This window comes from Gastrolobium bilobum, unplaced genomic scaffold, assembly GCF_033153095.1.
Source record: "Gastrolobium bilobum isolate Gb01-03AN ecotype WA unplaced genomic scaffold, APGP_CSIRO_Gbil_v1 utg50321, whole genome shotgun sequence".
NCBI lineage: Eukaryota > Viridiplantae > Streptophyta > Magnoliopsida > Fabales > Fabaceae > Gastrolobium > Gastrolobium bilobum.
In genome coordinates, this window is record NW_026899324.1 from 534 (window position 1) to 25,286 (window position 24,753).

General features: G+C 39.3%; 1 protein-coding gene and 1 non-coding gene across 2 annotated transcripts; both read left to right on the forward strand.

Moving 5' to 3' along the window:
• The first annotated feature begins 1,475 nt into the window (after positions 1 to 1,475).
• On the forward strand, positions 1,476 to 1,582 carry LOC133289638 (small nucleolar RNA R71). The gene has a single exon (XR_009748512.1). It is a non-coding gene; the product is annotated as a small nucleolar RNA R71 (small nucleolar RNA).
• A 20,060-nt stretch (positions 1,583 to 21,642) lies between these two features.
• On the forward strand, positions 21,643 to 24,540 carry LOC133289637 (2-oxoglutarate-dependent dioxygenase AOP3-like). Its single transcript, XM_061487618.1, has 3 exons — positions 21,643 to 22,019; positions 23,159 to 23,483; positions 24,193 to 24,540. Exons 1-3 carry the CDS (start codon positions 21,643 to 21,645, stop codon positions 24,415 to 24,417), a joined length of 927 nt encoding a protein of 308 aa, XP_061343602.1. The 3' UTR covers positions 24,418 to 24,540.
• Positions 24,541 to 24,753: the final 213 nt, after the last annotated feature.

Sequence of the window (24,753 nt, forward strand, 5' to 3'; positions counted from 1 at the left end):
GAATAAGATTGGTATCCTTCAAGGTGTTGATTCCCATACCTCTACATACAGTCAATGGCATCAAGTTAATGCTGGCCCCCAAGTCACAGAGTGTTTTCCCTACTTCCACATCTCCAATGGCAATAGGGATGCTGAAACTTCCTGGATCTTTTAATTTTGGTGGAAGCTTCTTCTGGATCAGGGCACTACACTCTTCTGTTAAGGCCACTGTCTCACCATTCTTCAATTTCCTCTTCGTAGACAGAAGATCTTTCATGAACTTGGCATAGTGAGGCATATTCTCCAAGGCCTCAGCAAATGGAATGTTAATCTGTAACTTCTTGAAAATATTCAGAAACCTTGCATAGTGCTGCTTCTGGATTTCCTGCTTCAACCGTTGAGGGTAATGCACTTTAGCATATGGAGATAGGTTGATTGGCTGGTCCTACTTGTCAGCTATCTTCTTCTTCTCCCACTTTATCAACTTCTGGGGTGAAGAACTCTTGTCAACCAATACCTCTTCTTCTTTCTCCTTTTCCTCAACTCTATCTTTTTTATCATTATTTTCAACTACAACATCCTCAACAACAACTTCCTCCTCACTTTTCTTTTCTTCCACTTTCTTCTCATCCACTTTCTTGTTCACCGGTAGAAGCACAAGCCCACTTCTTGTTATTATGGACTTGCAATGCTCATTTGGATTCACCATAGTATCACCAGGGAACTTTCCCCGTGGCCTCTCAGCTATCTGTCTAGACAACTGGCCAATTTGTGTTTCTAAATTCCGGATAGATGCTTCCTGGTTTCTGAATGCAGTCTTGGTCTCTTGCATCAAAGTAGAAGTTTCTTCCCTGAAAGAATTTGACCCCTGAATGTAATCTTAAGTAGTCTTTGATAACTGGGCAAAAGCTTTCTCCCATTCAGAAGCATCACCTTGCTGTGATGAATGTGGTGGTGGAGGATGTAGTGGAGGATTCAACTGATGGTTGGAACTATAACTGAACCCTGGGTGTTGATTCTTGTTCTTCCATGGTGGCACATAGACATTTCATCCTTGGTTGTTGTAATTCCTCTGGTTATTATGGTCATAACACACTCCATTAACTTCTGCTTGTTCAGCAGACCCTCCATAGTCACAATCATCAGTAACATGGCTTTTCCCACAAATGGCTCACACAAAATTAGTGTCCACAGAAGCAACCTTCTGAGAAGAAAGCTGCTTGGTGAGAGTATCTAGTTGTTGTTGTTGTTTCTGAACTTGCTGCAACTGGTCATTCTTGGCTAATAAAGCATCATAGCCATCAAGTTTAATAATTCTTGTCCTTCTGTCACTCACCAGAGCATTGTCAAACTCCTGAGATGCTAGAGACTCAAAGATGTCAAGGGCTTCCTGAGGGGTCTTGGTTGTCAATGAACCACCTGTTGTGGCATTCACCAATATCCTGGTGTTGGTTGTCAACCCTTGGAGGAATATTGCTGTTTGATTCCACACTTCTATTCCATGTTGTGGACATTTCCTCAAGAGTGTCTTGAACCTCTCCCAGGCCTCATAGATAGACTCTGACTCCTTTTTCTTGAATCCTGTGATCTCATCCTTCAACTTTGCCCTCTTGGATGCTGAAAAGAATCTGGCCAAGAACTTGGTTTGCAGATCATCCCAAGTTGTAATGCTCCCTTGTGGTAATGACTGTAGCCATCTCCTGGCATCATCCTTCAGTGAATGAGTAAAGAGCCTCAACAGAATGGAATCTCTGGTCACTCCATTGATTTTCACAGTGTCACTTAACAGGAAAAAGTTCTCAATATGCAGGTATGGATCCTCTGCACTTGATCCAGCAAACTATTCTTTCTGCACCAACTGTACTAATGCAGGCTTCAATTCGAAATTATTGGGCTCTACTGTAGGTCGAACCACAATTCCAATGGGTGGAATGACAGCAGCAGTCATGTAATCTCCCAGTGTCCTCTGTGGTGGTTGCACATGATTTTCTGCCATGATCTCTTTCTGTACTGTAATACTTGGTTCACCCCTTTCTTGTAATTGCCTTCTTCTGGCTACCCTCATGTTCCTTCTGATTGTCCTTTCTAATTATGGGTCAAACAACAAAGAGTTTTGATCAATAGTACCTCGCATACACCAGAATTACAAGAGAACAAAAATTCATACCAAAAATATAAAGTGCTGAAAATAAATAAAAGATTCAATCTCAACAACCAATGGTATCTGTCAATGTTGAAACACAAATCCCCAGCAACGGCACCAAAAACTTGTTGTCAAATTTAGCAAGTGCACTAGTCAAACAAGTAATAAAATGATAAGTAAAGATCGTTCCCACGAGGATTTGTGTCAAGCACTAACTAACCAAATGTTACTAAGTTGAATCAACCGAAAAATTCTGAATTGCATTGATTTCTTGTCACTCGAAATTGAAATTGCATAAAATTAAAGAATTGATAAGCAAATAAGATGTGAATATAACTTAACAAGTAGTCAGATGTCAATTTCCCTCAAGCATGAATTTATGGATGAACCAATTTCCATTATGAATTATCTACTATGTGATGTTGATCAACCTTTTTCTTATCATCTCAAGAAGTAATGTCTTACTACCCTGGTAGATACATTAATCAGAAACCCCAATGTCTTGGTGATTCTTTTCTTAATACATGCATTAATCACTAAGGTCTTAAGACCACATCAGAATCCTAGCATCAATGTCTTGACTACTAGAACACTAATGATGAAGTTGTCAAAAATAGAGAAACAATGTAAACATGTATGTTCTACACTATTTATCAACATGAAGAATTAATCAAGACAACTTCATACAATCACATAATAGATAAACAAAACATCTAATTAACCATTCATAAATTCAAACTTGAGTTCCATTGAATCAGACTACAAAGGACTCTACTTAGACATAATTGAAATACAAACAAAGGAAGAAGAAAGATCAAACTCCATTGTCATGATAGTAAGTCTTCAATCTTCAAGTGCAATTAGATATGAAACACTAACTAATACAACACTACTCCTAAGAATTTTGAAAGTAAGAGAGAGAAGTCAGATCAGAGGATCTGATATATGAGAGAGAGATGTGGTGGATTTTTTTTTTTTAGAAATGTTAAGGCCCTTGCCTTTTATAGTGTTACAAATTACATCTGAAAACTAACATGGGCGCTAAAACGTTCTATATGGGCATTTTAGCGTCCATGTTTGACGGATGTCCAACTGCTTTCAACTAACTTGGGCGCTAAAACGTGAGTTGTTGACCGTTTTAGCGTCCATGTCTAGTGAATGCTCAACTTCTTCCAACCAACTCCAACGCTAAAAATCTTGGCTTGGACGTTTTAGCGTTCGAGACCAGAGTCTTTTTGCAGCAGCAGAGCGTTAAAATGTTTGGTCAGGGAGTTTTAGCGCCTAAGACTAGCAACTTTCATCCTTAGTTTGCAGCAGCGCGCTAAAACGTTCTGTGTTGGACATTTTAGCGCTCGGCACCAGCAACTTTTGCCTTCAAATTGTAGCAGCGCGCTAAAACGGTCTGTGTGGACGTTTTAGCGCTCAACACTTAAGCATTTTCCCTTTCTCCAGAATCTTCTTCTTCTCTCTGCTGCTCCTTGAGCTTCATTTCCCTACAAGACAGTGTAGATTTTCAACAAAGCTTTCAAAACTTACACTTGAGGGATTTCCAGGACATTAACCTCTTTTTCATCAATTAATCACACAATTTAATACAAATTCATGCTGAAAAACCTGATGAACTAGGGGTTTATCATAAACCATCCCCCCATGGGGCATGGTGGAACCAACAATGGCTAAACCTAGGACACGAAAGCTTACCTTGCAAGCTAACTATCCAAGCCAAGAGTCCAACCAAGCTCAAAGTCCACACACAGCAGAATCAGAATCTGTTTTGAACCAGCAATCATATCAATATAAAAACACAACAAGCATATGACATAAAGACAACGCCTTCCCTTTACGTTTCATGTCTTTAGGCTTCTCACAAAGCCATAAGCCCTTAATCACTTAGATTCTGACTTAGATTAATTAATACAGAAGTCCACATTAACCAATCAGGGGTCCACAAACCCAAAATAGCATTCTGTGTGAACTGATTATGGCCTAGGGTTTTGGGCCAAAATGCGTATATATAGCCGGTCTAAGTGTTAACACATTGTATTAACACTAATAGCTACGCTTTTCATTTTAATACCAAACTCAGGATTCTGAACCTAGTCATTTTTCTAAGATTTGTCATATTTTTATTTTATTTTTCGCAGCACCTTTCTGGTACGCGCTTTTACATAGTCCGTATCAGTTCTGACACGTATTCTCATTATTTCGACTTGAAACTTGTTTTACCAGTCCTATATAATATTCTAGGAATATTCTCACACTTATTATAATTTTTTGGGATACTTCATCGGTACGCATTTATACCGAGGACCAAAATCGGTATCTTCACTTTTCGTCAGAAAAGCGACTTTCAACATCATTAATTAGTTTCTATAAATATTTAAGCATTCTCATAATTATTAGGGTCAATTATGAAATTATCTTATAATTAATTACTTAAGTTCCTTAATTAACGGTGCAGGTTCTTACATTCACCCCACCATTTTAGGATTTTGTCCTCAAAATCAGAAACATACCTATCTCGGAAGTCGGGGTACTGCCGGAGAAGCTCGTCCTCTCAAAATCAGAAACATACCTTCACTGAAATCTAGTGGACGATGCTTGACATCGTAGTAGCTCTTCTGGCGATTCTGCGCCTGCTTCAGCTTTTCCCTGATCATCTGGATCTGCTGGGTAGTATCTTGGACAAAGTCCAAGCCAAACAATTCCTTATCTCCAACCTCAAACCAGCAGGTAGAAGTCCGACACCTCCTACCATACAACGCCTCGTAGGGTTCCATGCCCAGGATAGCATGGAAATTGTTGTTGTACGAAAACTCCACCAATGGCAGGTACCTATCCCATGCTGAACCTTGCTCCAAAGTGCAAGCCCTCAACATTTCCTCCAAGGTCTGGATGGTTCTCTCAGTCTGTCCGTCATTCTGAGTGTGATAGGTTGTACTCAATCTCAACTGAGTACCAAAAGCTCCCTGCAGCGCCTCCCAGAACTGAGATGTGAACTTCGGGTCCCTATCACTGATGATACTCTCGGGCACCCCGTGAAGCCTCCCAATCTCGCAAAAATACAATATGGCCAACTGCTCAGTAGTGAAGCTCACATTCACTGGAAGAAAATGGGCAGACTTCGTCAGTCTGCCCCCAATGACCCAGATAGAGTCGTAGCCAACCTGAGTCTTCGGCAAACCCACCACGAAGTCCATGGAAATGCTCTCCCATTTCCATTCCAGAATCTCTAGAGGTTGAAGTTTACCAGACGTCTTCTGGTGTTCTATCTTCTCCTTCTGGCAAATCAAGCACTTGGACACATACACAACAATGTCCTTCTTCACGCTCGGCCACCAGAAATTTCTCTTCAAGTCCAGATACATCTTCATAGCACCAGGGTGAACCGTGAATTGGCCCTTATGGATCTTCTCCAAAAGCTCTCTCTGCACTTGCGCATCTTGGATCTTTTCCAAAAGCTCATTCTTGACTCTCACAGTCTCCATCTCGAGAAGTGCACCCCCTGTAACACCCCGTTTATACCCAGAATATTAACATTACATCGTATTAAGCGGCGCTTAATTAAAAATGCGGAATATTCTTTTTCTTTTCAATTATGACGTCATTATCAATTACCAACTTGATTACTTAATCAATTTCTTAAAATATCGCCTGTATGTAAAAATGCAATAAGACATCTACTGAAATACCTCAATATATAAGTAAAGTGTGTATCTAAATCACGGCATTACCTCAAGTAATCCGGACAATATCCTGATACATTATTACAACTCCAAAAGACTCAAGACATAACCAAGACATAATAATACTATGTGTCATGGACAATCCCCATGCTCACCAAATAAACATAGTAAACAACAAGTCTCAATATAAAACTCCAAAACATAAACTGAAGCTATAAGCATAAAAGCAGCATGCAAATCCAGCATACAATCAAGGCAGCATAATATAACAGCAATCTAACTCAGCTCCGGCCGCCTGCCGCCTGAGGTCTCAACATTACCTGACCCTGAAATAAGCATTCCCTAAACGTGGGGTGAGATCTCTAAACTAGAAATCTCAGTAAGACAAGGGGTCCTCAAGGATCTTCCACCCCAAGCTCACTTACATGTGCAATATAAGTTCAAAAAGCATTTATATCATTAGCAGTCCCAAAACTATGTAGTGCAACAGATATCTATGGCATGTGTGTAATCACTATCTACTGGCCAGAGAAATGTAGGAATACGTCTATTCCCTACATGTAGTACAAGGAACACCGCTTGCACCTCACCCACAGCTCACCTTCTTGTATGTTCTACATACTCAGGCTTACCGTATATGTGGAACACCTCCATGCATATCAACAAGGCACTAACATATAATAGCTCAACAACATTTCCAAAACATCAAAAGCATATAACCCAGCATGCATATACCATATCCCCATGGGACATGGTGGAACCACAACATGGCTAAACCAAGGACACAAAAGCTTACCTCTAAGCTAGCTATCCAATGCCACAAGCTCAAAGTCCAATCACAGCAGATCACAATCTGATATAGACCAAATATAAATCAATAAACATGTACCACATGCATACAATTAAAGACAACGTCTTCTCATTACGTTTTCAAGTCTTAAAGCTTCTAACAAAGCCACAAGCCCTTAATCCCATGATTCTGGCTTAATCCATTAAAAACAGAAGTTCAACTTCATCAATCTAGGGTCTACAAACCCCCCAATAACCTACTGTATGCACAACACAGCTCCTGTTCTGCGAAATCCCAGGATATCCGGATACTCCTCGGGACCATATCCGGATATCTCACTGTCCATATCCGGATATGCAATATCCGGATATACAGATTCACATATCTGGATATACAATATCCAAATATCCCAAAACCCCATATCCGAATACACATATCCAGATGTCATATCTGGATATCCAATATCCGAATATTCCACGGGCAGATATCCGGATATTTCACGACAGAATGCAGTTTCTGCATTTTCGTGAAGATATCCCAAAAAGGTTCCCTTTTACCGATTTTAAACACCTAATCATGCATTTCTAGGCGTGTTCAACATTACCCAACAACAAGTTATAATCTTTTATTCATAACATGCATCAAGCTTCCATTTTTAAGCCTTAAAACTCAAGTTAAAGGTTGGTACACATACCCCAGCTCAAAACAGAAGGAAAGGTTGCCCTTTGGAGCTCACAATCAGTCTCAAGCTACTGTCACAAGAGGATGCACGAAAATGGTAAGAAAGGTTGACCCTTTAGCACCAAAGATCAACACTTGGACCACCAAAAACCCAAGACAAGGTTTCTTTCAACCCAACCACCAAGGTCAGCCCCCAAACAAACAAGAACAGTGGCTAATCACTCAGAAAAATGGTGTCTTCCAACCTCCCAAGGCTCACTCAAACAAGAACAAGTGTTTAGGAAGAAGGTTTTAAGGAGAAGCAAGCATAAAATGATCACAAAGTCTCAAAATGGAGCAAATGGAAATGGAACAGTATAGGAGGTCAGCCACCAAGGAGAACTCACGCTGGTTTTCTGGTATCTAGGGCAATGTTCCCTTAGTAAGTGTATTTATAGCCAAAACTCACTTAAGCACACAATATTAACTTTAATTGCTACGCTTAGCATTTTAATCCCAAACTTTGGATTATGAAACTACATAATTTTCTAAGAATTAACATATTTTTCTAATATTTTTCTGAGCAACTTTCCTGTACGCGCTTTTCAAAGCCAGTACCGGTATCCAGCACCAGTTCTCATTATTTGGACTTGAAACTCGTTTTTCAAGTCCTACATATTATTCTAGTAATTATCATGCACTTACTTTAATTTTTCGAGATACTTTTTCGGCACGCATTTATACCGACTAGCAGAACCAGTATCTGCACTTTTCTTCCGAAAAGCGACTTTCAGCATTCTTAATCACTTATTATGATTATTAAGCCTCATAAATAATTATTAGGGTCAATTATGGAATCATTTCCTATTTTTGCATAATTAATTAATTAAATACCTTAATTAACGGTGCGGGTTCTTACATTCACCCCACCTTTTTAGGATTTTGACCTCAAAATCGGAAACATACCTGGTCGAAACTCGGGGTACTGCCGGAGAAGCTCGTCCTCACGCTCCCAAGTGCACTCCTCAGGAGTCCTTCCGGTCCACTGCACCTTGACCATCGGAATGATCTTGCTCCTCAGCTGTTTCTCGCCACGATCGAGAATTCTGAGTGGTCCGACGGGAGTTTTTAAGTTCTCCCGAACTTCCACATCATCCGGTTGCACCACGTGCGACAGATCTGCTATGTATTTCCGAAGCTGAGACACGTGAAACACGTCGTGGATGTTAGCCAGATTCGGAGGCAAGGCAAGCCGGTAGGCAACAGGTCCTACTCTACCAAGGATCTGGTATGGCCCAATATATCGCGGGCTCAGCTTCCTCACTCCGAGTGCCCGACCAACACCGGTGACAGGTGAAAGTCTCACAAACACGTGCTCACCCTCACTGAACTGCAGTGGACGATGCTTGACATCATAGTAGCTCTTCTGGCGATTCTGCGCCTGCTTCAACTTTTCACGGATCATCTGGATCTGCAAGGTGGTATCTTGGACAAAATCCAAGCCAAAAAGCTCCTTGTCCCCAACCTCATACCAACAAGTAGGAGTTCGACACCCCTACCATACAGTGCTTCGTAGGGCGCCATGCCAAGGCTAGCATGAAAGCTGTTGTTGTACGAAAACTCAACCAACGGAAGGTACCTATCCCATGCCGAGCCCTGCTCCAACGTGCAAGCTCGCAACATGTCCTCCAAGGTCTGGATGGTCCTCTCAGTCTGTCCATCAGTCTGAGGGTGATAGGCGGTACTCAATCTCAATTGCGTACCAAAAGCCTCCTGCAGCGCCTCTTAGAACCGAGATGTGAACTTCGGGTCCCTATCACTAATGATACTCTTGGGCACCCCGTGAAGCCTCACAATCTCGCGGACATAAAACTTGGCCAACTGCTCTGTAGTGAAGCTCACCTTCACTTGAAGAAAATGGGCAGACTTCGTCAGTCTGTCCACAATGACCCAAATAGAGTCACAACCCGCCTGAGTCTTCGGCAATCCCACTACGAAGTCCATGGAAATACCTTCCCACTTCCACTGTGGTACTTCAAGAGGTTGAAGTTGACCAGACGGTCTCTGATGCTCAATATTCACCTTCTGGCAAACCAAACACTTGGACATAAAGATAGCAACATCTTTCTTCATGCCCGGCCACCAGAAGTTCTTCTTCAAGTCTTGATACATTTTAGTAGCACCAGGGTGGATGGAAAACTGACCCTTATGGCCTTCTGCCATAACTTCCTCTGTCAACGGGCCTCGAGGAACTACAATCCTCTGCTGAAAAAAAAGCAATCCATCATCATTCCAAGACACACCGTCTTGGTTCTTCACATAATCCAGACACTCTCTCTGAACTTGTGCCTCTTTAATCTTTTCTAGCAGCTCGTTCACAACATCAGATGCTTCCAATCCGAGAAGTACACTCTCACACGGAGCGGTCACTGCCAAGTTTCGGAACTTCTCAACCACATCAAAGTTACCAAGTAACAAACTGGATGAACTACTGGATTTCTGACTCAAAGCATCAGCTACCACATTGGCCTTGCCAGGATGATACCTTAGCTCAAAGTCGTAGTCCTTTATGAACTTCATCCATCTCCTCTGCCTCATGTTCAACTCCTTCTGGTCGAACAGGTACTTCAAACTCTTGTGGTCACTGAACACCACAAACCTCAAACCAAAAAGATAATGCCTCCAAATCTTGAAAGCAAACACAATAGCAGCCAACTCCAAGTCATGAGTAGGGTAATTCTCCTCATGAGGTTTCAACTGCCTCGAAGCATAGGCGATCACTTTGCCCAACTGCATCAACACACAACCTAGCCCCTTCCCGGATGCGTCGGTGTAAAGCTCAATCTCAAGCGCAGGATCAGGAAGGACCAACACAGGAGCAGTAGTCAGTCTCTCCTTCAACTCCTGAAAACAGACCTCACACTCGTGAGTCCACACAAATGGAGTCTCCTTTCGAGTAAGGCGAGTCAATGGCAAAACCATAGTGGAGAATCCCTTGATGAACCTCCGATAGTAACCTGCCAAACCCAGAAAGCTCCTCACTTCCGTAACTGTCTTGGGTCTTTCCCAATCCAGTACGGCCTCAATCTTGTTCGGATCCACTGCAACTCCCTCAGCAGAAATAACATGCCCAAGGAACTTCACAGAATTGAGCCAGAACTAACATTTGGAAGGCTTCGCATACAGCTTCTCATTTAGCACTTGCAGAACAGTTCTCAAATGCCCCACATGCTCCTCCTCCGTCTTGGAGTAAATCAAAATGTCGTCCATGAAGACGATCACAAATTGATCCAGGTACGGCTGGAAAATCATGTTCATGTAATCCATGAACACAGCGGGTGCATTGGTGAGACCGAACGGAATCACCAAGTACTCAAAATGACCATATCTCGAGCGAAATGCGGTCTTCGGGACATCCTCCGGCTTTACCCGAATCTGATGGTATCCGGACCGGAGATCAATCTTGGAATACACACAAGCACCCCTAAGCTGATCCAACAGATCATCAATCCGAGGAAGGGGATACTTGTTCTTGATTGTCACCTTGTTCAGCTGCCTGTAGTCGGTGCACAATCGCATTGTCCCGTCCTTCTTCTTCACAAAGATAACCGGTGCTCCCCAAGGAGACACACTCGGTCTAATAAAATCTTTCGCTGAAAGATCCTCAATATGCTTCTTCAGCTGTGCCAACTCTGGTGGCGACATCCGGTATGGAGCTAAAGAAATCGGCCCCACACCAGGCAACAGATCTATGGAGAACTCTATCTCCCTCTGTGGCGGAAACTCAGGAATCTCCTCAGGAAACACCTCGAGGAACTCCCTCACCACAGGAATGCCAGTGATATCCTCCTGTGTACCACTCACCAAACCTCCCATCATGACATAACCAAATGCTCCTGCTCTCAAGGCTCTCCTAGCCTGCAGCAACAAAATGTACGGCGAGGAACTGGCTGTGGAATCACACGGAGACAACACTACACGCTTGGCACAACAATCAATCATCACACAATTTCTGGACAGCCAATCCATGCCCAGAATAACCTCCAAGTTGGCCATCGGCAATCCTATCAGATCTACCGAGAACTCACGGCCATCCCACTGAAACGCCACATCGCGATGAACAGTGGTAGCATCACATCTTTCTCCGGTGGCGGTAGTGACCCGCATCGGTGGAGAAAGCACATCACTGGGCAACTTAAGCCCCACAACAATCGGGGTAGCAACAAAAGAATGCGTAGCCCCAGAGTCAAACAACACATCAATAGCTGATGAACCAATCGCAACAGTACCTCTGACAAGGTTCGGAGCTCGATCCGACTGCTGACGATCCAGAGTATAAACTCTCCCAGAAGATGGTGGCACTACCGGTGCCGAAGTAGGTGGAAGGGGAACCATTTGAAGTGGCACTGTCTGCACTGCAGTAGCCCTCGGAGTCGCCGACGGACAGTCTCTTGAGAAGTGGCCCTCCTTGCCACACTGAAAGCAAATCAATTGGCCGGTAGAGCACGACCCAAAATGAGTCTTCCCGCATCCCGAACACCTGGGAGCAGGAGGTCTCGATGCACTCCCCTGAACAGAAGTCCTCTTGAACTGACTCGGCGCCTGCCGAGCTGCCAACTGTTTACCCTTGCCCTTGTTCGCAAACTTCCTGTCTTGCCAAGAAGTGGAACTACCAGCTGCAACCTTTGTCGCCTCAGCAACCTTGGCCTTCTTGGCCTTACTCGAGCTGTAGTAATCTTCAATATCACGACACTACTGAACCAGTGTCCCAAAATCTCTAGAAGCAGAACCAGCTAGGTAACCAGCAATATCCTCACTAAGTCCCCTGCGGAACTTAGCAGCCAGAAATGTAGGAGTAGGCCTCGCCATCCTGAAGTGTGCAAACTTCACCAACTGGTTGAACTTGGCCAGGTACTCGTCCACAGACAACGAGCCCTGCACCAATCTGTCGAACTCTCCCTGCTGCCTCTCCTGAGCGTCATATGGAAAGTACTGACCCAAGAAGAAGTCCTCAAACATAGGCCAAGTCATCACATGACCCTGCATCTCGTAGACATGAGAAAGGTTTGTCCACCACTCATGGGCATCGCCCTCCAGCATGTAAGTAGCGAACATCAACTTCTGCGGATCTATGCACTGCATGACCCGAAAAATCTTGTCCAACGCCTAAAGCCAACGTGCCGCAGCAACAGGATCAAAGGATCCATCAAAGGCAGGTGGCTTATGCTTACGGAAAGCATTCAGCCAGCGATCGATCTCATCACGATCCTCAACGAAAACAGGGACGGTCTGCATGGCCCCCGTAAGATGACTGCCATCTCCCATCTGACTCTGAGAGTCATCCTGCAGACTGGGTGGATGTGGTGGTGATGGTGGCGGTGGAGGGGGTGGCGGTGGAGCATGACCAACATCAGGGCCATTCCTCATCTCCTTCAACATGACTCTAAACATCGTCATGTTCGCCAGACGGTTGGCCTCCAACACGTCCTCAGTGGCCTTCCTGTTTGCCTCTCTGACGGCGTCCAGCATGGCCTGGTTGGCCATTCTCATGGCCTCCTGGTTGGCCATTCTCATGGCCTCCTGGTCGGCTAGTCAAGCCGCCTGCATCTCAGCTAGTGCAGCCAGGACAAGATCGGGCCGATCCTCCGAAGTCTCGCAGTTTCTCCCGGGTCTTACCATGATTATGCACAAGTTACACAAATTATGAGTTGATCAGGCCCACGCAATATGGTCACATATGCATTATCATAATAATACTCGACGGAGCAAACACACAAAACAGAAACAACCAAACATCCTAATCATTGCAATACATTCAGGCTTTTCCCTTGAACCGTTGCTCTGATACCATAAAATGTAACACCCCGTGTATACCCGGAATATTAACATTACATCGTATTAAACGGCGCTTAATTAAAAATGCGGAATATTCTTTTTCTTTTCAATTATGACGTCATTATCAATTACCAACTTGATTACTTAATCAATTTCATAAAATATCGCCTGTATGTAAAATTGCAATAAGACATCTACTGAAATACAGATATATAGATAAAGTGTGTATTACACCCCCAAACAAGGAAGTCACCGTCAGATCTCGAAACTTCTCAATAACATCAAAGTCACCTATCGAAAAACTGGATAGACTCATAGATTTCTGACTCAGAGCATCAGCTACCACATTGGCCTTGCCAGGATGGTACTTCAACTCAAAGTCGTAGTCCTTCAGAAACTCCATCCATCTCCTTTGCCTCATGTTCAACTCTTTCTGTTCAAATAGGTACTTCAAACTCTGGTGATCACTGAACACAGCAAACTGCATACCAAACAGATAATGCCTCCAAATCTTGAAGGCAAACACAATCGCAGCCAACTTCAAATCATGAGTCGGGTAGTTCTCCTCATGAGGCTTCAACTACCTCGAAGCATAAGCAACAACTCTACATGTCTGCTGTTAGTATATGGATGTCCTAGAGACAATTTTTTGATTAGATTAGGACATATGTGGACCTTTTTATATTGTCGCAAATAAATAAAAAGCATTATTTATCCTGTTTCATATTTTGTCTCAATATTATTGTTAATATATTATATGAGTAACTGGATAAACCCCTTGGAATAAAATAGGTATCTATTGAGTATCTGTGATGAGATCACGATCATGAGGATTTAAGGATAACATATGTTTATTCCTAATTTTATATTCTTGGTCTAGAGACACTGAGAATGGGGATCAGTAATCTCGGATAAGACTAGCACGACTTATCTACTTGTATTCAGATACAAGGTAAAGACCTCATGAGCTACAGATATGGAGATGTATTAGCTAAAGTCGTGGGTGGACCTATAAGGATATAGCTCGCACTGAACAGACCCACAAAGAGACTCTATGAGGAAATCTTACAAAAGTATCATTAGAGCAATCTCTTAATATTTGGGTATGTCTTTCCTTAGACCATAAGTTGTCACCTAGACTGTGTTCTAGAAGGCATGTTTTGATTGTATACCTCGTCTTCCTGAAACATGGAGACTCATAGGTATACTTTTGGGCATGTCCTGAAAGAGCACAGGCCTAGAGTGATAAGCTGAAGGAATTCGTTAAATCTCTGTAAAGGATTATTGGCTTTTTGTTATGAGGAATAGAACAATAAAAATGAGAATTGATTTGTGAAAATATGAGAAAAGCATTGTAGCTAGAGTGCACTCACCATATGATCCCCACTTCTTACTTTGGATTGATTTAAGAATACTTATTTATATAAATACTCAGATAATTATCATCTAGAATTAATTAGTTAAATTACAATCCCTTGGCAATTTAACCCTTTAACCTCAATTGGAATCCTAATCCCTTAGTAACCCCTCATGAAAATTAAGCAATAAACACGATAATTAAAGCATCTGCAATTAAATATACATCTATTCCTAGCATGCATAATAATTGTTATCTTACCCCCTTTCAAGATCAAAACCCCAATATTCCTATCTAGGGTTTTAACCCTCAAACTATCATCAACTATTAGATTGATCAAGTCTAACAAGGAAAATAGAAATTTCGCACAAGGTAAAGATAAAGAAATTTATATAAACGAGTAGAAATAAACCAATCCGTCGTAACAAGGGTTCACATAAGGTTTGTGACCCTAACTACAATAAAGAAAACTTAGCCAACATTTATCATGGCTGATAAATTCAATATTCAATGTTACTTGAGAATGTAGATGGAAGAATAAAGAAGATAAGGAATTTCTCTCCGGAGCTCTCCTTCTGAAGCATGACGGTCTCCTTAGGTCCAAAATCTAATTCTGTGCTGCGTATCCTTTTTATAGTCCCCCTTTTCATCTTCCAAAACTGCCATTTTAAAAACACGGTGCTGTGATTTCGCAATCTGGCGCTCTTAGCGTTAATTTCACGCTAAGAGCGTGGTTGCCTCTGAATGCTGACGTCACTAGCGTGGGTTCCACGCTATGAGCGTGGAGGTCTCTGATTCTTCACGCCATCAGTGTGACATCCACGCTATGAGCGTGGATTTTCATTTTGGCAAATCTCCATTTGGCTCCAGTTTTATCTGTTTTTCCTACAAAATCAGCATAAAATCAGTTGAACAATATTTGATTGAGATTTATCAAATTAATAGTAATTCTAGCCCTTTTTCTCCAAGATTAATCAAGATTTCTTTCTCATTTTGGCTAAAAATCATATATATGCTAGAGGCATATCAGCTGCCCTTTGGTTTGGGGTGTGTTTGAGCTTTCTAAACGATCATTGAAGCTCCAAGGAGTGAGTTTTGTGAAGAAGAACCAAGCTTGGAAGCTTAAGTTCCTGCATCTCTGTATACAATACCTTGGAGTGGATTTTCTAACCTCAAAGGCCAATCATTTTCTGTTGGTAAAGCCTTGGGTATATTCCTAACCTTTATTCTTGAGTTTTCATGTAAAAGATCAAGTCTTGGCATGTTAAATGAAGATATTAATTAACCAACACGAACACTTGCTTAAATGAGTCTAAAAATGCATGCTTGGACGTATGGAAGTGTTAAAAATGGAACCTTGAAGGGATATATTCGGGAAAATACAAAACTGCATTCTGTCACGAAATATCCGGATATTTGATTGGTGATATCCTGATATTGGGTCTGTGAATATCTGGATATGGATATCCGGATATTGGGTCTGTGATATCCGGATATTGACCCTGTGATATCCGGATATTGATATCCGGATATGTCCCCGAGGAATATCGAGATATTCTGGGAAAAATCATATTTTGAGCTATTTTACCCAAACAGAAGTGTGGGTTGGATTTCTAGACTCTTAAATGATTGTCATGAACCTCTATAATAATTTAATTAAGTCAAAACCAATAATATTGAAGGTTTATGGCTTTGAAAGAAGCCTACGGTCATTAACGAAAAAGGAAACATTATCCTAATGCAATAAGCTTTTAGACTATGAATATTAATTATATTTCTGGTATGAACAGACCTTGATCCTGTTGTTTTATGACTTGTGGACTGCTGTTTGGATTTTAAGCTTTAGTATACTACTTGACAAGTAAGTTCCGAGTTCTCAGGGTAAATCCCCATTTGTTCCACCATACTCTAAGAGGGGGACAATAGTTTTGTGTGGTATATGTGCTTATCCGTTATTTGAGATGTTGAAATCATGCACTCTTATATATGCATGTTATGTGGTGTATTACACACAAGATGGTAACCCCTGAGTGTAGTGTGGAGCTGCACAAGATGGTAACCCTGAGTGTGGGTATAAGGTAGATGCCTTATGCTTCTTATGCGTGTAGCAGACGTGCGTAAACCATGCGTTCTCTGGCCAGTAGACTTGTTAGCATACACGCTTGATATATATACGTTGTTGCATCATGTGATTATGCTATTATTGTTGAACTGTTATATTTAAACTGTGATACCGAAGTGAGCTTGGGGTGGAGGAACTCTTCGAGAACCCTTGCTTACTGAGATTTCTGTTTAGAGATCTCATCCCGTGTGTGGCACATTTTCAGGTACAGATGTCCATGAGATGGATGCTTCCCGAGGCAAGAGGCCGGAGTAGAGTTTATTTGAGATGCATGTTTTATTCAGATTATTATGGATATGATTATTGTACTGTGACATGATTATTATGGTGTTATGTTTTTACCAGACTATATGTTTTATTTGTTTGTGAGCATGAGGGTTGTCCATGCCTTATTTGATATTGGTTATATTGTTGGACATGTATGTTTTGTTTATGCCATGAGATATGGACGTTGGTCATGACTACGCGATGTAGCTTCATGACTTAGTATTTATTTATGATATTGAGACATTTTAAGATTTTATTTGTGGTTTTGCAATTACATAAGGATATAGATGGATTTTATATTGATATGTTAATAAGGAAAAAATGATCTTGCATGTCTTATAACTTAATTTAATTTAGCTTCTGCATTTAATTGAGTTGCGCTTAATACCGTAATATGATAACAAATCCGGATGCATATGGGGTGTTACAGAGTATACGTACTTGCCTTGGCAAGTGGGCTTATGTAGAGCTCTCTAAGGTAAGCTCTTTGTTTAGGATGTTCTTCTTCTCTTGTGGCTCCACCATGATGGTGGGCATTATGGTTGAATTGTATGAAAGTATGAGATATGTTGTATATGAGCATTCATTCACATTCATATAGATATTATATGATTCTTGATATTATGATGCACTGATGATTATGTTACAATGATCCTGGCCAATAATGGGTATGTAGGCTTCTTGGGTCATTCCCTTGAAGTTATTTCATACTTTACAAATATTTATGTGTAGACTGCCTTTGGGCTGGACCCTTTGGAGTTATTGCACACTAGGATGTTTGACATGTCAGGATGTTTATGATGAGATATGATGTTATATATGCTTTATATTTGACTTGTCATGCAGGAAGTGGGCTCAGGGGAATAGAGGATTTTCTATAAACTTTGAGCTTACTGAAATTGTTGTTATCTCACCCCTTCTTAGGGACATCATTTCAGGTACCTATCATAGTGGTGAGCCCTCCATGGGCAAGGACCAGACACGTGGTTAGGGGATTGCCAGTTGGATATTTTTTTGATAGCAAGTATAGTGTTTTAATATGCTAGAGTTATGTTATTTTGAGACTATGTTTAATTGTGTAATAATGTTCATAATTTGTATTTGATGAGCTTATGCGAGAATTATGTATTTGCTATGGATTTATTTAGATGTATGTGATGATGACATGAATATGATGCACTTTATGTTTTGAGTTTTGGGCATGGAGCCTTTATATATGTATTGACCTATTTAGGGGGACATAGTCTGTGTGGACTTGGGAGGTGACTGGTGTAAGAACCCGCACCGTTAATTAAGGTATTTAATTAATTAATTATGCAAAAATAAGAAATGATTCCATAATTGACCTTGATAATTATTTATGAGGCTTAATAATCATAATGAGTGATTAAGAATGCTGAAAGTCATTTTTCGGAAGAAAAGTGCAGATACCGGTTCTGCTAGTCGGTATAAATGTGTACCGAAAAAGTATCTCGGAAAATTAAAGTAAGTACATGATAATTACTAGAATAACATGTAGGACTTGTAAAACGAGTTTCAAGTCCAAATAATGAGAACTGGTGCTAGAAACCGGTACAGGCTTTGAAAAGAGCGTACCGGAAAGGTGCTCAGAAAAATATAAGAAAAATATGATAATTCTTAGAAAATTATGTAGTTTCAGAATCCAAAGTTTGGGATTAAAATGCTAAGCTTAGAAATTAAAGTTAATACTGTACGTTTAAGTGTGTTTGGGCTATAAATACTCATTTAAGGGCTCACAACCCTAGATAACAGAAAACCAGTGTGAGTTTCTCTTTGGTGGCTGACCTCCTATACTGTTTCATTGCCATCTACTCCATTTTGAGACTTTGTGATCATTTTATGCTTGTTTCTTCTTAAAACCTTCTTCCTAAACACTTGTTCTTGTTTGAGTGAGCCTTGGGAGGTTGGAAGACACCATTTTTCTGAGTGATCAGCCACTGTTCTTGTTTGTTTGGGGGCTGACCTTGGTGGTTGGGTTGAAAGAAGTCTTGTCTTGGGTTTTTGGTGGTCCAAGTGTTGATCTTTGGTGCTAAAGGGTCAACCTTTCTTACCATTTTCGTGCACTATATTTCCAGTAGCTGTTGAAGTTGTTTTGGGAGCTTCTTGAGCAGTTGAACCTCTGTTTTGGCCTTTGGTATGTATACCAACCTTTGATCTTGAGTTTTAAGGCTTAAAAATGGTAGCTTGATGCATGTTAAGGTTAAAAGATGATAACTTGTTGTTGGGTGAGGCTTAACACATCTAGAAATGCATGATTAGGTGTATAAAATCGGTAAAAAGGGAACCTTTTTGGGATATCTTCACGAAAATGCAGAAACTGCATTCTGTCGTGAGATATCCGGATATCTGTCGAACTGATATCCGGATATTGGATATCCGGATACGTGGTTTTGGGATATCCGGATATTGGATATCCGGATATGTGAATCTGTATATCCGGATATTGCATATCCGGATATGGACAATGAGATATCCGGATATCCTGAATTTTCGCAGAACAACAGCTGTGTTGTGTGTGCAGTAGGCTATTGGGAGTTTGTGGACCCTAGTTTGATGAAGTTGAACTCCTGTATTTGATGGATTAAGCCAGAATCATGGATTAAGGGCTTGTGGCTTTGTTAGAAGCTTTAAGACTTGAAAACGTAATGAAAAGGCGTTGTCTTTAATTTGTATGCATGTGGTACATGTTATTGATTTATGTTTGGTCCATATCAGATTGTGATCTGCTGTGATTGGACTTTGAGCTTGTGGCATTGGATAGCTAGCTTAGAGGTAAGCTTTCGTGTCCTCGGTTTAGCCATGTTGTGGTTCCACCATGTCCCATGGGGATATGGTATATGCATGTTGTGTTACATGCTTTTGATGTTTTGGAAATGCTGTTGAGCTATTATATGTTAGTGCCTTGTTGATATGCATGGAGGTGTTCCACCTATACGGTAAGCCTGAGTATGTAGAACATACAAGAGGGTGAGGCTGTGGGTGAGGTGCAAGCGGTGTTCCTTGTACTACATGTAGGGAATAGACGTATTCCTACATGTCTCTGGCCAGTAGATAGTGATTACACACATGCCATAGATATCTGTTGCACTACATAGTTTTGGAACTGATAATGATATAAATGCTTTTTGAACTTATATTGCACATGTAAGTGAGCTTGGGGTGGAAGATCCTTGAGGACCCCTTGTCTTACTGAGATTTCTAGTTTAGAGATCTCACCCCACGTTTGGGGAATGCTTATTTCAGGGTCAGGTAATGTTGAGACCTCAGGCGGCAGGAGGCCGGAGTTGAGTTAGATTGCTGTTATGTTATGCTGCCTTGATTGGATGCTGGATTTGCATGCTGCTTTTATGCTTATAGCTTCAGTTTATGTTTTGAAGTTTTATGTTGAGACTTGTTGTTTACTATGTTTATTTGGTGAGCATGGGGATTGTCCATGACACATAGTATTTTTATGTCTTGATTATGTCTTGAGTCTTTTGGAGTTGTAATAATGTATCAGGATATTTGTCCGGATTACTTGATGTAATGTCGTGATTTAGAAACACACTTTATCTATATATTGAGGTATTTCCGTAGATGTCGTATTGCAATTTACATACAGGCATTATTTTATGAAATTGATTAAGTAATCAAGTTGGTAATTGATAATGACGTCATAATTGAAAAGAAAAAGAATATTCCACAATTTTTATTAAGCACCGCTTAATACAATGTAATGTTAATATTCCGGGTATACACGGGGTGTTACAACTGGTTATATAAACTGTGTGTATTAGGTTTATGTTATTGAGTGAGATTTTTATCTCCCCGATATCCGTTAAATAGCCATTATACTATCAATGAGACTCTAGCAGGAATAACACTTGTTGTCATATCCGATTAGTCAAAGGCCACTAATAATCGCTAATGGAATTAGTTGGTAGATGTATAATTTAAAATTACGTTTATACAATATCTCATGTGAACTCTTTTGGAAATATTTTTTGAAAATATTTTGAAAAAAGTTAAATCATATTTTTATAAGACGATTTCGCATTTAATAAAATAAAATCTTACGCTGTGTACGCTATAATATTATGTATGTTATCAACCGGAGTACTGCGGGGTGTTACATTTGATGATAGATTTATCAAGTTAAAAAAGTAACTTTAACTATATACATATATATTATGAATTGAGTTATTATTATTAAATATATCATTATAATAATTAGGCTTGTCAGACTATTTGATGATAATCGGTGTGATCAGCAATGACTCAAAATTGGGTTATAAAAATAATGCTCACTACAATTAGGTTTCTGAATTTATATATTCGATCGAATACGTTTTTAAGTCAAACTTAAATCAAATTTAAGTTATTTTAACATAGTCGAATATCATACAATAATTTAAAATTTAAAATTATTTTGATAATTAGTAATTAAAGATAAAAATTTTGAACTTATATTAACATCGATATATTATTTCTATTAATATAAATTGTTTCCTTAATTTTTCTTCTTAATGTTTTAAGTTTTATAGTTTAATTATATATAATATTCAAATGCATATATTTTATTAAAATTTCAAGTCAATCCGATACAAACTTATTAAGACTCGATCAAATTGGGTCTGAATCTACAAAAGCTTACCCTATCAAAATTTGATGTCAGGTTTGGATTACATTAAATTTGTCCCACACGCGCCATCAACACCTTTGTACCAAAGTTCTATATATATTTCCCAATAACCTGAAACGGTATTCAAAACTTGGGGGAAAAATCAATAAACAGCATAATCAATGGGTTCTGAAGGACAGCTCAACCTTCCTGTTCTAGATTTCTCAAAGAAAGATTTGAAGCCAGGGACCAATACCTGGTTATCAACATGCACAAGTGTGCGCCAAGCATTTGAAGAGTATGGCTGCTTCATAGTTTTGTATGATAAAGCTTCTGATAAGCTTCAAAATGGTGTATTCGGTTCACTGAAGGAGCTGTTCAATCTCCCAACAGAAACCAAACTGAAGAACACATATGAGGGCAAGCCCTTGAAAGGCTACGTTGGACAGCACCCCAAGATTCCACTCCATGAAAGCATGGGCATAGATGAGGGAGCAACACTTGAGGGGATTCAAAGTTTCGCTGAAAAATTATGGCCTAACGGAAATGATCAATTCTGGTACCTACCAAGATAAGCTTTTTATTTTCTTCTCTTCTCTTTTCTTCTGGATTCATTCTTTAACATGATCAAATATTCATGACTTTATAATTAAAATAACAACTTGTTATCGCCCTCTTTGTCACGAATTAATTAACTCTTCTAATATGCCCCGAGAATTATTTGGACTTTGGTAAACAATACTTATGCCCGGACCCACATACCTTTTACTACGAATTACACAGATTTGCAATAGCGGACCTAGAATTTTTTTTTAATGTCTGCACATTTAAAATAAAAGAATAAAGAAAAAAAATTTAAAGAAAAATTTAAATATATTAAAATACAAAAGAATTTATATAAAAAAACTTTAACTTAATATAAAAAAAGTAATCAAGAATCAACTAAACTGTTACAATAGAACATTTTGGGTCCTCAATAAAAATTATGGGCCTCAATTTAATCTCTTAGAGGAAAAAAAGTCTACTCGTGATCCCTCAAAATTCAAAAATAGACCCAGATAATCAAAATCATGGTCCTCTGAAATTCAAAGGACGAACATGAGTCTATTTTAGATTTTAAAGTGATCACGAGTCGACTTTTTTTTAAGAGATTAAATTGGATCTTGTGATTTTTGTTCATGACTCAAAATATATTTTATTTTATTTTTTTCCAAAAAATTTATGTGTACACTTGCACACACTAAAACATACACAGGTCCGCCACTGCTGATTAGGGTGATAGAGACGATGAGACTGAAGATTGATGAGAAAATTGTGGGCCGTTTATTATGTCGAATTGATCTCACAGTAATCAAATTGGTTATATATATCACCTAACCTGTGAAAAGAAATTTTATAATATTTATTAGAATATTAGGGGTGGTAAAAATTGAATTCTATACTACTTGATCATAGAGACTTTGATACCATATTATGAATCAACTTTTCTAAAAACTTAAGCTGTGTGCAAAGAAATTTTATAATATTTATTAGAATATTAGGGGTGGCAAAAATTGAATTCTATACTACTTGATCATAAAGACTTTGATACCATATCATGAATCAAATTTTCTAAAAACTTAAACTGTTAGATGAAGATATATGAATAGTTTTATATTATATTTCTAATACTGTTTTTTTTGTGCTGGATTTATGTAGTAAATATTTGTTTGAGTATGCAAAGCTAGCAGAAGAATTGGATCGGATGGTGGCCAGAATGATATTTGAAAGCTATGGTCTGGTGGAGCACTATGACGCATACATAGGATCAACAAGTTATCTCCTCCGACTTTTGGCACACAAAGCACCGGAACAGGTTGAACCTCAACTGGGTTTTGTGTCTCACACTGACAAGAGCTTCACAACAATTCTTCACCAGAATCATGTCAACGCACTCATGGTGGAGACAAAGGATGGTAATTGGATTGATGTCGATTACTCTTCACCTACTTCCTTTGTCGTCATGGCTGGCGATGCACTCATGGTAATAATTGAATTCCACAAATTTGAAGATTAATATTTGGGATATGCATATATGATCTATTTTTGACTTGCTCTTATACCTAAGCTCGAGTTTTATAACAACAAATTTAAGTGAAAGCAAGCAACTTACACCATAAGGGGCTTATCATAAGTTATTTTCACTTTTATTTTTTATTTTTTTTGGTTTCTTACCAGTCCAATAGAAATTCAATTAGTCTGATGTGAGCATTGCCGGACTCATATAAGGAGTGGCTCTCCCAAGACAATTTTATTATTCCTGTACTCAAACTCAAAACTTGTAACAAAAGTTGTTTTCATTTTTTTGATTATTATTCATCCGTTCATCGATTAGTCCGATTCGAGACAAGTAGGATCACATGAATGACAAAGCTCTCTCTACAAAGTTATTTTCATTTATGATTGGCTGAAGACTGAATTGTTTATTTAAAATATATGCACTTGTTATATAAGTACTTATTTTAACCAAATTTATTTCCATATAGTTTAAGTTACAATCTCTGTAATTGATAATTGAAAAAAATACCGAAATATCATTCACTAAAAAAACAATGAGAACGCAAGAGTTTATTGCTTTTACAAAATATATATTTCATTAATTTTGCTTGCTAGAGACTAGAGAAAGAGGAAATTTTTTATATGTTTTGATATATATCCGTGATAAGTTGGTTCTCTTGTTTGATTAAATACAGGCTTGGAGCAACGACAGAATAAAGTCTCCTAATCATAAAGTACTTTTGATGACTGGGAATGAAATAAGGTATTCTCTTGGTCTGTTTGCCTTCTGCAGAGGGATTTTACAAGTACCTGAAGAGCTAATTGATGAGGAACACCCTTTGCAATATAAGCCATTTGATCATCTTGCATTACTGAACCTCGCATACAGTGCTAATATTAAAGATTATTGTGGTGTGTGAAAAGTTTGCTTAGGTTTAAATTTTAAACAAGTTGTGTGATATATATCACATACTATTATATCTTTGGCAAGATCTTCTGTTTGTTCTGTCGCAAGATTTTAATTATGTGGGTGGTTACGTTTTCTAGATTTGGTTTGGATACTACGAGTGTATTTTTGTAAAATATAATGCTTAAAGGTTGTCATTGTGTACCTGTAGTTTTCTAAAATCGAATTTCACATGGTTGTTTTCTAATACAATTAAATTGAATATGGATTTTATTTACCAAAAAATAAATAAATAAATCAATTTGGATTTAGTATTATAATTCTTACACGATCAACACGGAATAGAGAA